At 36.3% G+C, this 15,691-nt stretch overlaps 1 protein-coding gene across 1 annotated transcript; it reads left to right on the forward strand.

The window, feature by feature from the left end:
- Nucleotides 1-611: 611 nt before the first annotated feature.
- Nucleotides 612-15,396, forward strand: LOC124541134 (UBX domain-containing protein 4). The gene is made up of 12 exons (XM_047118978.1): nt 612-850; nt 3,184-3,321; nt 4,535-4,660; nt 5,666-5,905; nt 6,248-6,405; nt 7,365-7,469; nt 8,897-8,992; nt 9,631-9,772; nt 10,557-10,684; nt 13,247-13,421; nt 13,926-14,218; nt 14,947-15,396. The coding sequence occupies exons 1-11, from the start codon at nt 769-771 to the stop codon at nt 14,207-14,209; spliced, it is 1,674 nt and encodes a 557-aa protein (XP_046974934.1). The 5' UTR covers nt 612-768; the 3' UTR covers nt 14,210-14,218; nt 14,947-15,396.
- The last annotated feature ends 295 nt before the right edge of the window (nt 15,397-15,691 follow it).

The following is a 15,691-nucleotide window of genomic DNA, read 5'->3' on the forward strand; positions in this document are numbered from 1 at the left end:
GGTCGGACGAGCAAACGAGCCACTAAATTCTAAGTGGTCAGGGCCCCCCATAGAGAATAGCGCTGTAAGAAATGTTAAACATTCCTTCGCCAATGCGCCAGCAACCTTGGGAACTACGATATTACCTTCTTAATGAAATAATGTCTGTAGTCATACTGGCTCATTCAACCTTTATACCAATCAAATTAAATTAAAGTTAAAAGAAGAGCCAGACTTTCAGTTGAATTGGTAAGGCTTAGGAGGAGGGGGCTTCTCCACCTAAAATCAATCAAGAGCAATAAAATCTGTTAAATTACATAGATTCAGATAAAAGTAATTACAATGATTGTAAATATAATTAGCGACATCTTGTGTCCAGTATCACAAAGTAGTAAACAGAGTCATCTATTGTGCAGTAGAATTGTTTCAAGGTCACATGAAAATGTCATAGACAAGCAATTTTATTTAAAAAATCCATTTAATAAAATTTTGATCTCCTAATATTATAGAATCACAATATACCAAATTACTAATCACGAAGGAAAATGTTAGTATCAAATATTTTATTTTAAGGTATAAAAATATTTGATCACTGATCACATTCATGATCATTTGATAAGACAGTTTTAAAAATAAACACGTCAGTTCTATCAATTTGTCAAAATTCGTTGTGTCATGTCATGCTAATATTTTTGTAGCGGTGAGCAATCGAAAAATTACAAAAAAAATAGCAAACTGAGTGCGTAAAGCTTAAATTGGACCTGAAAAAGTGGACTAAGGACATCCAAAATGCATTGGTACGGGGGAAGTATGGCCGAGGCGGTCACACTTTCGAAACAGAAAAATGCTATTTTCGTGGTTTTTGTAGAAGGTACAGTACATTTAGCAAGTAATAACTTAATTTTGTTTTCCTTAATTTAAATATTTTAAGCAAAGTGTCATTAAAATGAATTAATTGTAAAGAAGAGTGCATGAGTATTCGTCATAAGGAAGATGACTTAAAAGAATATCGATATTGTTTGTAGTTATTTGTTTAGTCTGACTCAAATTATCGTATTCTTATAAGATAAATAAACAATACTATTAGCATCCCATAAGAGATTACTCTTAAAATATGTTAGATAAACTATTTAAGTATGATTGAATTCTTTTAAAATATAAGTTTAACAAACCTTTATGTAATAATTATCCAAAATGATTGCCTATTAACTTAATATATTTCCTATTGAATTAAAATATTATGTAATTTTGTTAAAGAAATGTATTTTTTTACTATTCAGAGTCACTCAGCATTCTTGTTTACTTTTCTTTAGTTATAATTTTTAAATCTTTAACTGCATTTTATAAAACTATGTATATTTAATACAATAAAAGTCGAGATTTTGTTCGAAGGCTTCAATCAGTCTTAAGATATATTAAGATTATTAATTCTTATTTTACTTATTAATTACTCCTCTGTACTGTAAGATTGCTTTGAATAATTATACTTGATATAATTACTAAGACATAAGAAAATCTTTTAAATGTATATATGATCTTAGCCTATATTATACAAAGAATCAATACCAAAATATTCTTTACTCAAGTATGCTTATAGAAGCACTTTTGAATAATCGGTTCGGAAAGTAGATTCTATGCGTAACTGGCTGGAAACCCATTGGTCACACTTTTCCATCATTTGATTTATTACTGTTTAATCATTTCATTACATAGTATAAAACAAGTCTCTTGCTCTTTGTCCCTATGTATGTTTAAAATTATGCAATGGAACATGATGTGTTTTTTTAATAAATAAATTGATTCAAGAGGGAGGTTTTTGTATATAATATATGGAAAGGAAACACTGATAATTTTAGAAATTTCTAATATGATGCCTTGGCTAGTTTTAAATAAATTAGATATTAATCTTGTGAGATTGTAAACTGCCGAAAGATAGTTCACTGGGATTCTACTTACAGTCAAATAATTATGTTAGAGTTTTTTAAAATTTAATTGAAATTCACTTTGATAATATCTTTTAAGAAATGGTTTAAATTTATATTACACAATTCCCAAGATAAACGTCATCTAATAGCATTTATAATTTTACAATCATCATGACATAGTCAAAACAAAGTCGCTGACCTCTGTCTGTCCCTATGTATGCTTAGATCTTTAAAATTACTCAACAGATTTTGATACAATTTTTTTAATAGATTGATTCAAGAGGAAAGTATATACATATAATACATGCACATTATAGTAGATAATGACTGTAAAACTATGAACATTGTAAGACAATCTGCAGTATATTTAGTATCAGCATTGCAACTGTGTATATATAGTATATATATAGGGTGTGTGTTATATACAATATATAACTAGCAAAAGAAACGATTGGTTTGTGATTGTTTGACCCCTGATTGCAGTCATATTTAAATAATGTATTCATTTATTCCTCAATTCGTAGCTGGGCAAAGATCCGATACACTGTAGATGGTACTGCAGTTAAATTATTTGTTTATATTGTGCATGAAAATGACTCGATTTCGTAATGAATTGGGCTTAGTGCCAAAACTGAATGTCTGTATTTGATAGTGCTTTAATTTTAGTGAAACCTCTTTAAAGACATCTCTAATTTAAAATGTAATATAAGACACTACTATAGAAGGCCTGACCAAGATTTTAATGATATAGACTTGGTCATACATATCATATTGTATGTTAGGTTAGTCAAATTTTATATTAATATTTTTAGCGGATTCAGTTTGATTTGTGTTAAAAAAGTAGAAATATTTTTTCTTTAGCTAATCTCTACCTTAACCTGTAGCTTTGCCCTTACGAAATTTGTAAAACTTTACCCATAGTAAATAATACCATCATCTCCAATTTTACTCGTCACGGGTTGTATTAAAAAATATATCATTAATTTATTATAATTAATTTAAATGAATACCTAGATATTTCGACTTTGTAATCACTACATAGTATAAAACAAAGAAGCTTTCTCTGTCCCTATATCCCTATGTATGCTTAAATCTTTAAAACTTCCCAACGGATTATGATGCGGTTTTTTTTAATAGGTAGAATAATGGAGAATACAGTAAAGAAACACTGATAAGTTACTTATGTGATGTCGTAATTTATTCTGTAGTAAATTTAATATCAGCTTTGCACCTGATCGAAGCCAGGGCGGGTAGTACAAACATAATATATTCGTTGCAGGTGACAACGATCTCTCAAAGGAGCTGGCCTCGACAATAGACGACAGTGTGGTTTTAAAGCGCCTCGGTGACCCAAAGAACTTCCTCGCTGTGAAACTTAAAAGCGGATCGGAGAACTATACGTTCTTCGCTCAAATTTGTATCCTTTATAATCCTCCTTGATAATGACCTCCGTGGTCGAGTGGTGTGTACACCGGTTTTCGTGGTTCCCGGCTGAGTCGTGGTAGGAAAAGTTCATTAGTTTTCTACGTTGTCTTGGGTCTGGGTGTTTGTGGTGCCGTCGTTACTTTTGATTTTCATTTGATAGCACAAGTGCTTTAGCTTTACATTGGGATCAGAGTAATGTGTGTGATATTGTCTAATATTTTATTCTTCGATTAGAATTACAGCAAATGTATTTTTGTGACTAAGAAATCGTCAATATAACAACAAAAGCCTGTACACTTCCCACTGGACTAAAGCCTCCTCTCCCTTTGAAGAGAAGGTTTGGAATATATTCCACCACGCTGTTCTAATGCGCTGGATTCACATGTGGCAGAATTTCGTTGAAATTAGACACATGCCGGATTCCTCACGATGTTTTTCTTCACCACAATAACCACAAATTAAGCACATGTGTATTCAGTGGTGCTTGCCTGGGCTTAAACCCGCAATAATCAGTTAGGATGTAAGCATTATAAACACTGGGCCATCTCAGCTCAGCTCTTCGATCGATTTGTCGATTCGATCGTCCAATATTAGTATTATTATAAATGTGTAAGTAACTCTGTCTGTCTGTCGCTCTTTCACAACCAAAACAATGAATCGAATTTGATGAAATTTGGTATGAAGCATCTTAAGAGCTAAGATGGCCCAGTGGTTAGAACGCGTGCGTGTTAACCGACGATTGCGCGTTCAAACCCAGGCAAGCACCACTATATACATGTGCTTAATTTGTGTTTGTAATTCATCTCGTGCTCGGCGGTGAAGGAAAACATCGTGAGGAAACTTGCATGTGTCTAGTTTCACCAACCCGCATTGGAACAATGTGATGGAATATGTTCCAAACCTCTTCTTAATGGAAGAGGAGGCCTTATCTCAGCAGTGGGAAATGTACAGGCTTTTACTTTTTACTTTACTTTACTTTGGTATGAAGCAAACTTGAACTCCAAGAAAGGTCATATGCTACTTTCTTGACTAACACATTTCAAACAATACTCCAAAACACGAGTGAAGCTGTGGGAAACAACTAGTATGATATAGATACCCTTAAATATTTTCTCTTTAATAACAATACTATACCATCGAATTGATTAAGGTTTCATTCTGAGAATTTTATAGACAACCTTTACACTTTCTTAATTCCACATCAGACCAGTTTGTACCGGTTCCGTCACTATTCTTCATCGGAAGGAATGGTACGCCATTGGAAGTGGTATGCGCTGGAATCGAACCTCAGAACCTAGCAACGAGAATTGACCGTATTCTACAAGAACACAGTAAGTAATGACGTATCAGGCCTATACACTAACATACCTAACACACAAACAGTAATAATAGTGTATTATGTATCATTGAATTATGACGATCTCTTTTGTCGAGTGGTATGTACACCGGTTCTCATACGTACGCTACTCCGAGGTCCCGGGTTCGATTCCCAGCCGAGTCGATGTAGAACAATGTAGTTTTCTATGTTGCCTTGGGTCAAGGTGTTTGTGGTGCCGTCGTTTCTGATTTTCCATAACAAGTGCTTTAGTTACTTAATTTCTGATCAGAGTAATGTATGTGATGTTGTCCAATATAATAGGCTCCTAGTTCTAAACTAACCTACCCATTAAAAATAGGAACTACCCTAATCATAGTGGATTGCTTCAAGATTTACTTTTCATGCTTCTTTTGCCTTAAATGTGGATCATGGTCAAGTGAACCCCTATAGTGCAAGCTCCCAAAGATTTTCTTACTTATACAGCTACGACGCTCGGATGACTTGTTCCTACAGGCTTCATTTGCCTTGAGTGTGGATCATGGTCCTAAAAAACCCAGCACTAGATTCCAAATGGATATCCACTAACAATTAATTAACTTTTTATGGTATAGGTGGCAAACGAGCAATGGCTCACCTGATGGAAAGTGATTATCACCACCCATGGATATCTGCAACACCAGGGGGCTTGCAAGTGCGTTGCCAGCCTTTAAGAAAGGAGTATGTTCTTTTCTTGAAGGTTCCCAAGTCGTATAGGTTCGGAAAAACCGCCGGCGAAAGGTGGTTCCACAGAGTGGTTGTGCGAGGTGGAAAATGTCTTGAAAATCGCGCTGTTGTGGATTTTCTGACAAATCAAATGAAATCAAAATAAACTTTATTCAAGAAGGCTTTTACAAGCACCTTAGAATCGTCATTTTACAATTAAGTGAAGCTACCACCGGTGGTGCGGGTGTAACTTGGTTAGTTGACCAATGTACAACTTTACAGCTCACAAATAAAATATTTATATTATCATTTCCAGGGAAGGATCAGTCAAGTTCCCCAGTTCAACCGTCGACCTCAACGAGTGATATCAAAGACCAGACAGTGAGTTTCCTGCAATCTGAAGCAAATGCTAACAAGTCTCAAGCTTCCTCGAACCCAGAAACAGTCCAAAGTGCTCCAGATGCAACTAAGACTCCAGAGGCTTCACTGAGCGGACAGAATGTAACACCAAAGGATCCAGAACCACTTAAAACCAGCCCTTTAAATAATGAACCAGGTAATTATTTGTTTTATATAAAGGTCTTGAGAAAGGTGGCCCAGTAGTAGAGCTCGTTCATCTTAGCCGATGATTACTGGTTCACATCCAGGCAACAACAGAATATTTTCAATAACAATGATCATCGTGAGGAAATCTGCATGTCTAATTTCAAAGAATATCTGCCACATGCGGTGGACAACCGGAGAAGCGCGGTGGAAATTGCTCCTAACCTTCTCATGAAAGGGAGGGGAGGCTTTAGCCCAGCAGTGGGAAATTAACTATTACTTTCCTCGGTCAAACCTTGGTGTGATCTTCTCTAGACCAAGAGTTAGCTCTTATGGCATATGGACAATCTTTCAGAAATATCCGGACCAGCGGCAAAGATAGCGAAGACGGAATACAACGAAGCGGCCAAGTCTGGTGTGGAGTACGAAGTGGTCTGCGAAGGGGACGTCTGCGTCAGGCGACCGAAGGCAGACCAGGCCGGACCCAGTAGCACCAGTCAGCCAGTGAAGGAGGTACTTGTATTACAGTCCTCTAGGGTATAGTACGACACAAATTAGATGTAGCATCGGAAAATGCAATGGAATGAAAATAAAACCGATTACTGCCGATTTACACCAATAGAAATAGCTCCCTATCGCGCCATTCGACGCTATTCGTCGCTATAGATTCACGCGTCAAAGAAAACAAGTGCATGTAAATCGACGCGTCAAATTGACGAATATATAAGGTCATATGATATTACAAGTTATAACTTTTGTGCAAAGATCATATTCGCATGAGAAATAAATATTGATAATTTTGGATGGCGTACTCAATTCGGATGTGATCGGTTTTACGAATTTTGCCGATGCTACATCTAAGTTGTGTCGTACTATACTTGGTACTACTCGGGGGTAGTACAGTCCGAAACAGAGAACCGGTGTACATACCACTCGACCACTGAGGTCATAGAAATGATATTTGTCGAGTTAGCCACAATGGACATTTTTGGCAAAACCATAGTGAATATCATAATCAAAATAAACTTTATTCAAGTAAGCTTTTACAAGCACTTTTGAATCGTCATTTTACAATAAATGAAGCTACCACAGTTCGGAAAGTAGATTCTAGCGAGAAAAACCGGCAAGAAACTCAGTAGTTACTTATTTTCAACATTTAAAAAATACAAAGTCATGTTAGTTAATACAATTATTTAAATTATTATATCCTGCTTGGAAGTCAACAGATATTAACTCCACGCTTTTTTATCATCTATAAAATCTTGTATCGAATAATATGCTTTTTCTACCAATGTATTTTTTTACAAACGATTTTAATTCAATTAATTAATTTTTTTTTTCAATATGAAAACAAAAGAAAAAATCTTTAGTAGAATCAATAATACATTTTATTTTATTAATATTTTGTCACTGTTTTCTATATTGAAGAAAATGTTATTTGTCATTAATGAATTTAAAATTATATATTAAAGGAACCGAAACCAGCTGAAAGCGCTGCGAGCATACAAGAGAAGATGGAAAAGGCTAAGGAGTTGATAGAAATAAGGAGGAGGGAGAAAGCAGATAAAGAGAAGGAGGCAAGTATAGACAAGATTTCCTTGAATAATTCCTATTAACTTTATCTCTACTCCAGTGGGCTCTTGAAAGATCTTTCAAAATGTTATAGAAGATTAAATGTAATATAATGTTGCCAACAGTAAAAACGAATATTCCATAAAAAAGAACTGGCAAGGAAATCAGTTGTTATTTTTACATAGATAATTCATTGAATTGAATATTTATTAACCAAAGAAATCAATGAATGGTTAGAAGGCATGCATCTTAACTGATGATTAAGCAAACCCAAGCAAGTATCATTGAATTTTGAATGGTGAAGGCAAACATCGTGAGAAAACCTGCATGTGTCGTATTTTACCCCCGCATTGAAGTAGCTAGGTGGACAAGCTCCAAACCTTGGTGGTAGGGCTTTGTGCAAGCCCGTCTGGGTAGGTACCACCCACTCATCAGTTATTCTACCGCCAAACAACAGTACTCAGTATTGTTGTGTTCCGGTTTGAAGGGTGAGTGAGCCAGTGTAACTACAGACACAAGGGACACAACATCTTAGTTCCCAAGGTTGGTGGCACATTGACTATGTAAGGTAATATATCTTACAGCGTCATTGTCTATGGGTGATGGTGACCACTTTCATTTAGGTGGCCCATATGCTCGTCCGCCAACCTATACAATAAAAAAAACCTTTTTCTCAAAGAGAAGGCCTCAGTCAAGCAATGGAATATTTATGGGCTGTTACAATGATTAGTAACTTTTTATCATCTATGTGTCACCGTAAGATTACAAAATTCGTTAGATTATAATCTGACGTGAGAGATTGTAATCTGTCGAAGTATTGTGAAATATGATTGCAATTTAACGTATTATTTTTCGCCAGATTCTAATCTATCTATGGGAAGCGGTCAAATAGGCTATTTGACAATGCCAATGGTTATTTACTAACGAAACTTCAAAATAATACTTATTTTGTTCAAAAATCAATAAATAAAAATGCATTTTTTCAAACGTTTGTCACGTGACACAAAACGCTCTTGATTGGCCGGGCTTATGATGAAGTCACTTCGTTGTAAACTTTGCTTTTCTACTATATGTATCACAGATTAAAATACAGGAAAGTGACGTCACCGACCCCATTGCAGCGCCATATTGTCCAAGTAGCGTTTTCGCGCGTTATTTAAATACAGAATTTTTAATATGATATTTTTCGGCAAATACGTACTAGAAATAAAAAAAATCTACTTTTACTGGGTTCCTTAACCTCTACTAAATAATATAAAATGGATTTTAAAAACCAGTCAAATAGCCTATGACATACAATTTTGTAATCTTACTATGACATATACAAAACTTATCCCCAAGAGATTCTTTATACTCTGTACATAAATTTAATTCATATTAATATTGCCTGTATACATTTATAGGTGTTTAAATAGTTTTTTTTGTGTTACAGTTGGAGAAAGAGAAGGAATTAGAAAGAAGGACAATGGGGCAAGGCGTTGCTGAACTAAAGAGGTGGCAGGCAGAGCAAGAGTTGAAACAGATTCAGGTATCACAAGGAGTGTTAAATTTACTCGGTGGTAGGGCTTTGCAAATGGTTTTGGGTTGGTACCACCAATCATCACGTATTGTACCTCTAAACAGTAGTACTCAGTATTTTTGTCTTCTGGTTTGAGTGAGCCAGTGTAACTAGATATGTGACATAATATATTAGTTGCCAAGGTTGGTTGTACATTGGAGGTGTAATGGTTAATTTTATAATGTCATTGTCTATGGACGGTGGCACCACTATAGGCGATCTCCGTGGTCGAGTGGTCTTTACGCCGGTTTTCATGGGTACGCCACTCCGAGGTCCCGGGTTATATTCCCGGCCGAGTCGATGTAGATTATCATTAGTTTTCTATGTTATCTTGGGTCTGGGTGTTTATGGTACCGTCGTTACTTCTGATTTTCCATAACACAAGTGCTTTATGTACTTACATTGGGATCAGAGTAATGTATGTGATGTTGTCTCATATTTATTATTATTTATTTACCACTTACCATCAGATGGTTCAAAGGCTCGTTATTGAATCGTCTTTTCTATATAATAAAAAATATATTTGTTGGATATTTATATTGGAACCTAGCCAGTTTGAAGAGCCGTAAATATACATATAATGTACCTATCTATGTTCTATATTTCAGGAAGAGAGAAAACGTGAAAAAATGGAGAATAATCTCGCTCGGCAAAGGATTTTGGAGCAGATAGCGCAGGACCGCGCCGAGAGGAAAGCCCGGGAACAGTCCGCAGCCGCCCCGCCCCCCACCCAACCCGCCACCCAACTGGGTTAGATTTAATCACCTTATCACTCATTATTATCTCAAGGTCATCCAATGATAAGAGGAATTTCATGTACCTCTTCTTGCTATTTGCAGATATTATTTATTATTATTTAACAGTTTATTAAAATTTGCCAGATACAGTACAGATACAAATATATAAGTCACAGGAAAGCAAAATTTAAAAGGTATGCTTATCCCTATAAGAGATTTCTTCCAGCGTACCCTAGAAGAGTGAAAATAGACAGAACAGTGAAAGGTAGACAGGCAAGATACAATTACAAAATAAAACTAAAACAAATACTAAACTAAAAATGAGAAATATATATATATATATATATATATATGTAAGAGTACAGATATAATATGTATGTGTGCGTAAATGTAACAGCCTGGAAATTACCCAATGCTGGGCTAAGGCCTCTTCCATTAAGGAGAGGGCCCAGTGGTTAGGACGCTTGCATCTTAACTGATGACTTCAAGTTCAAGCCCGGGCATGCACCATACATTGCAAACAATTACTAAAAGTTAATTATCTGTTAATCGATTTGAATTAAAAGAGTGAGCGAGATAGAATGATATACGATATCTCGCACGTGTCTGTTGTCTGTGGTTCTGACGTGACGCCATTAAAAGAGTGAGCGAGATAGAATGATATACGATATCTCGCACGTGTCTGTTGTCTGTGGTTCTGACGTGACGCCATTAAAAGAGTGAGCGAGATAGAATGATATACGATATCTCGCACGTGTCTGTGTTGTCTGTGGTTCTGACGTGACGCCGTTTCCCAGCGGTGGGCGACACGTCGGGGCGCGCTCGCGTGCAGTTCAAGCTGCCGGACGGCGGCGCGCACACTGCGCACTTCGACGCCGCCGACACTCTGGCCGACCTGCAGCGATACGTGGCCGACAACTTGCACGTGAGTAACACCCTTTAACCATTTTTATTAAAAGATAAATAATTAATATATATATGTCACCGTAAGTTTACGGTTTATTAATACGTTAAATCGCTGTTAAAGCCTCACATTTTTATGTAAATATTAATAAAATAATATTTAAGTTTAAAATATTATATAAATAAGAATAACAATATAAAATGTATGCAATAAAATAGAATGTCACAAAAAACATGTCACGATTCATCCTGAATCGCGCTAGTGAAGTTGTCAACTGAATCTTCATATATGTCATGGGCGGTAAGCAACGGCAGCTCATTTCTGAATCGCGCAAGCGTTGTGTTTGCGGGAAAGTATATAAGGGTCGCCCTGTTTACATACTGGACTCTTTCAAGTGTGAATAAAGTCAGTTCACCTTGCAACGGTTGTTTTACTGAGTGATCCCGTAGTTTAGGTGGCTTTTGTTGGATGCGTGTCGAACAATCGCAATCTCATATTATATATGTCGGCTCGACAACCACGAATTTAAGAAATGTCCAGAAATGATTGTTTTAATAATTTAAAACTGTTTGATTGTTAAATTAATAATTTTTAGTGAATTTTGAAATGTTAAATTTGTCTGAAATATTTTTGTGTTGGTAAACAGCTGTTATGTTGAGTGAATAAGTCTACCCACCTACTTATGTTATAAAAGATTAAGCGCCCGTCGGTATCGACAGACTTGGTCGAGCCGTCGGAGTGATCGGACCGCCTCATATTGGAATAAATCAGAGAATGAATATTCCCTGAGTTTAATTTCAAACCTCCGAGGATGGAAAAAGATCAAAACCCTGACACTCGTGACGTCATGTTTTTTTTAAAAACGGGCTCGGACATGCTTCTCCGCTATATAATATTATTATATTTCACAGTTGACAATATTTCGACAGATTGTAATCTAACGAATTTTGTAATTTTACGGTGACATGTATAAAATAACACGGTTCAATGGAAAGCAACCGCTGCCTGCTTAAGTTAGATGTAAAAATTTTTTAGCTATAACTGTATTTTAGTAGGTACCTACTTGGTTAATCTAATCTCGTTATTTACTAGTCTAAGCAAATGTCTGTGTATGTATCAAAGTAATATTTAAGCCAAAATTTGTGTATACATATTTTTTTATGCTCAGTTTTCGTTTTGTTTTGTTTTTTTTTCGCTTTTGTGTTGTAGCGAGTAATAGTAATTAATAGTTACATTAGCATGTAGTGTTTGCTTAAATGATTTTACATAATCTTTGTATGCATATCATCTATAGTCTGTTCGCGTTAAGAATGCAGTGAGTTGTCATTCTTTACCGGCCTGACTCCGCCCCTTTTGACCAATCAAATCTTTTCAAATTACAAAGTCAAGTTCACATTTAATTAATTATTAACTGATATTTTTATTTTTATAATTTAAATTTTGTTTATTTATAAATTTATATTAAATTTATTCAAGCTGTACCCGTAATAATTAATGTAACCTATAGCTACAAGATGACGTTATGTCGAAATATGTAAATTTCTACATGGCGATGGCAAGATTCGCAAACGATTGTATATACTTAGTGTTAAGAATTTGTTGATTAATACCCCGATTTGATATTTTATTTTAATGTGTATTTTTTTTAAATTCATTATACTTAGTCTTTAAAACAAATATAATTTGTTGGAATTTTAACACAAATATGCATACACCTTCACCCTGCTGTTAAAAAAGATTTGATTGGTCAGGGGGCGGAGTAAAGCCGGTAAACAATGACAACTCACTGCATTCTTAACGCGAACAAACTATAATTGTATATTTATGTTAGAATGACAAATTTAACTTGGTGGTAGGGCTTTGTGCGAGCCCGTCTGGGTAGGTACCACCCACTCATCAGTTATTCTACCGCCAAATAACAGTAGTCAGTATTGTTGTGTTCCGGTTTGAAGGGTGAGTGAGCCAGTGTAACTACAGGCACAAGGGACATAGCATCTTAGTTCCCAAGGTTAGTGGCGCAGTGACGATGTAAGGAATAGTTAATATTTCTCACAGCGTCATTGTCTATGGGTGATGGTGACCACTTACCATCAGGTGGCCCATATGCTCGTCCGCCAACCTATACCATAAAAAAAAAATGTAAAATCGCTAGCAAACCCAATAAATAAGTTACATTAGCATGTAGTGTTTGCTTAAATGATTTTACATAATATTTGTATGCATATCGTCCAATTGTATATGTATGTTAGAATGACAAATGTAAAATCGCTAGCAAACCCAATAAGTAAAATAAAAAAAAAAAAAAAAATGTGTTATAAAACTACGCCAACGGTCCGCTCTCGTGGTAGTTATAAAACTAAGCCAACGGTCCGCTCAATAAATAAATAAAAAAAAAAAGTGTTATAAAAAAAACCGGTATAGTTATGTTAGAATGACAAATGTAAAATCGCTAGCAAACCTAATAAATAAAAAAAAAAAAAAAATGTGTTATTAAAAGAACCGCCCGTGCTCTCAGCTGTCGTCAAAATAAAAAAATAAAAAACGTGTTATAAAACTAAGCCAACGGTCCGCCCGTGCTCTCAGCTGTCGTCGTCGTCGTTCTCGTTGTGGACGTCGTTCCCGCGGCGCGAGCTGACGCAGGGCGGCGCGTCGCTGCGCGCGCTGCAGCTGGCGCCGTCCGCAGCGCTGCTCGTGCTGCCGCGCGCCGCGCACGCGCCCGCGCCCGCGCCCGCTCCCGCTCCGCTCGTCGCGGTGCTCGGTGAGACACCCCCCCCCCCCCCCCCCCGACTCAATACGCTACGCACACTGACAGTACGCGACTCGCGGCGACGATGCAGCAATACTATGTATGATGACTATACTGACAGTATAGTCTGTTTGTAATATTAAAATAGACCCTTTTTACTCAATGCATATGTATGTATACACGGTACATATGCCAAAATAACATTTATTACAATTTTTGTATGTCTGTCTGTCTGTGTGTTTGTTCCGGCTAATCTCTGGAACTGCTGAACCGATTTTGACGGGTCTTACACTGGCAGATAACTATAATAAGGAGTAACTAAGCTAAAATTTTATTTATTTTTTGTGAAATTTAAACGCGTACAAGGTCGAAAGCAGAGCTGGTATATAATATATATATACACATTGTTATCTATTTGTTACACACTGCTATTTATTTACTTCAATCAATGTATAATGTGCAAATGTATTATTTAATAGAAAATTCAAGAGTATCAAAGATAAAAATTTGTTCTAGCATTCATCACCCAGATCTTCACGTCACTGGTCATCGACCCTGCTTACCAGATATACAACTGGCTCCACAGCCGCTTCTTCGCTGCACCCCCAACCAGCCCCACAGAGCCCACTAGTCCCAACAGGCCCACGGGCCCGACCACGCCCACTAATCCCACCAGTCCAACAAATCCGTCCACCCTCCCGGGCCTGAGGCGACGGGGCAACATCCACAGGCTAACGGGCGACAGGTCTGGCGATGATGAAAATAACACCTGGAATGGTAACTCCACGCAGCAAATGTAATAATTAATGGTAAGTAACTCAACAACAGCCTGTAAATTCCCACTGCTGGGCTAAAGGCCTCCTATCCCTTTGAGGAGAAGGTTTGTAACATATTCCACCACGCTGTTCCAATGCGGGTTGGTGGAATAGACATGTGGCAGAATTTCTATGAAATTTGTCCTCACGATGTTTTCCTTCACCGCTGAGCACGAGATGAATTATAAAGACAAATTAAGCACATGAATCAGCGGTGCTTGCCTGGGTTTGAACCCGCAATCATCGGTTAAGATGCACGTGTTCTAATCACTGGGCCGACTCTTAAGTAACTCTGTTTGTTGATATTATGTTGAAGCAAGCTTGAATCTTGGTGATAGGTCTTTGTGCAAGCCTGAGTAGGTACCACCCACTCACCAGATATACTGCCCCTAAACAACAGTACTCAGTATTGTTGTGTTCCGGTTTGAAGAGTGAGTCAGCCAGTGTAACTACAGGCACAAGGGTTAGTTCCCAAGCTTGGTGGCGCATTGACGATGTAAGGAATAGTTAATATTTCTTACAGCGTCTTTGTCTATGGGTGATGGTGACCACTTACCATCAGGTGGCCCATATGCTCGTCCGCCAACCTATACCATAAAAAAAATGTTTATGGGTGATGGTGACCACTAACCACTTACAACATGTTGCTACGACCGCCCCCCCCCTCTTTTCCATATAAGGTTCATATTTTATAAATAAATGACAAATATTTCTTTTTTCAGGTAATCCAGTGTTGCCATTGATAATGATTGAATGTACCAATAATATGATAGATAATCACATATGTTCGTTAAATATCGCTAGACAATTAAAAATATATGCTGTAAAATTGATTAATAAATTTAATATAATATGTGTAATTAAAAATACATATAGATAGAATAAATGTTGCCTTCTATATAAACAATAATTTACCGACTGGAATTTTTGATCATATTTTTTTGTTATCTATATAGTATTTAAAAAAAGGTTGTTATGGCAATAAAAAGTTTATTTCCTATATGATTTTTTTTACTGGCAATTGTATATTTTATAATATTCGTTGTTGTAATATATATATTTTAATTGATTGATGTGAAATTACAGCATTTAAGTATTTTGTTTGCTCCAGGTTTAATAGTTTAGGTTTTAATTTTGACGTATTTATGGAAAAATATAGTAATTCGTACGGATGTGTGTGTTATTAATCAACCTTATTTCCCCTCATCTTTTTATCTATACATGTAATAAAATTTGAGTGTCTGTTTGTAATATTAAAATAGCCCTTTTTTGATCAATGCATATGCGTGTATCTGTCTATCTGTCTGTCTGTTTATTTGTTTCGGTTAATCTCTGGAACAGCTGGTCCGATTTTGATGAGACTTACTAATATGTCTAATATTTATGTATTATGTCTACCTACATATACAGGCTTATTGGTAATTCGATATATTCTCGATAGGAGGTGATAGGGGTGAGTATTTGCAA

This window comes from Vanessa cardui, chromosome 27, assembly GCF_905220365.1.
Source record: "Vanessa cardui chromosome 27, ilVanCard2.1, whole genome shotgun sequence".
NCBI lineage: Eukaryota > Metazoa > Arthropoda > Insecta > Lepidoptera > Nymphalidae > Vanessa > Vanessa cardui.

What these genes read in the sequence shown, in the direction of transcription:
- LOC124541134 (XM_047118978.1), top strand. Translation starts at nt 769, where the DNA reads ATGCATTGGTACGGGGGAAGTATGGCCGAGGCGGTCACACTTTCGAAA. An exon ending in CCGTATTCTACAAGAACACA is followed by an intron (nt 4,661 to 5,665) that starts GTAAGTAATGAC and finishes TATCATTTCCAG; the next exon opens with GGAAGGATCAGTCAAGTTCC. An exon ending in ACGTGGCCGACAACTTGCAC is followed by an intron (nt 10,685 to 13,246) that starts GTGAGTAACACC and finishes CCGTGCTCTCAG; the next exon opens with CTGTCGTCGTCGTCGTTCTC.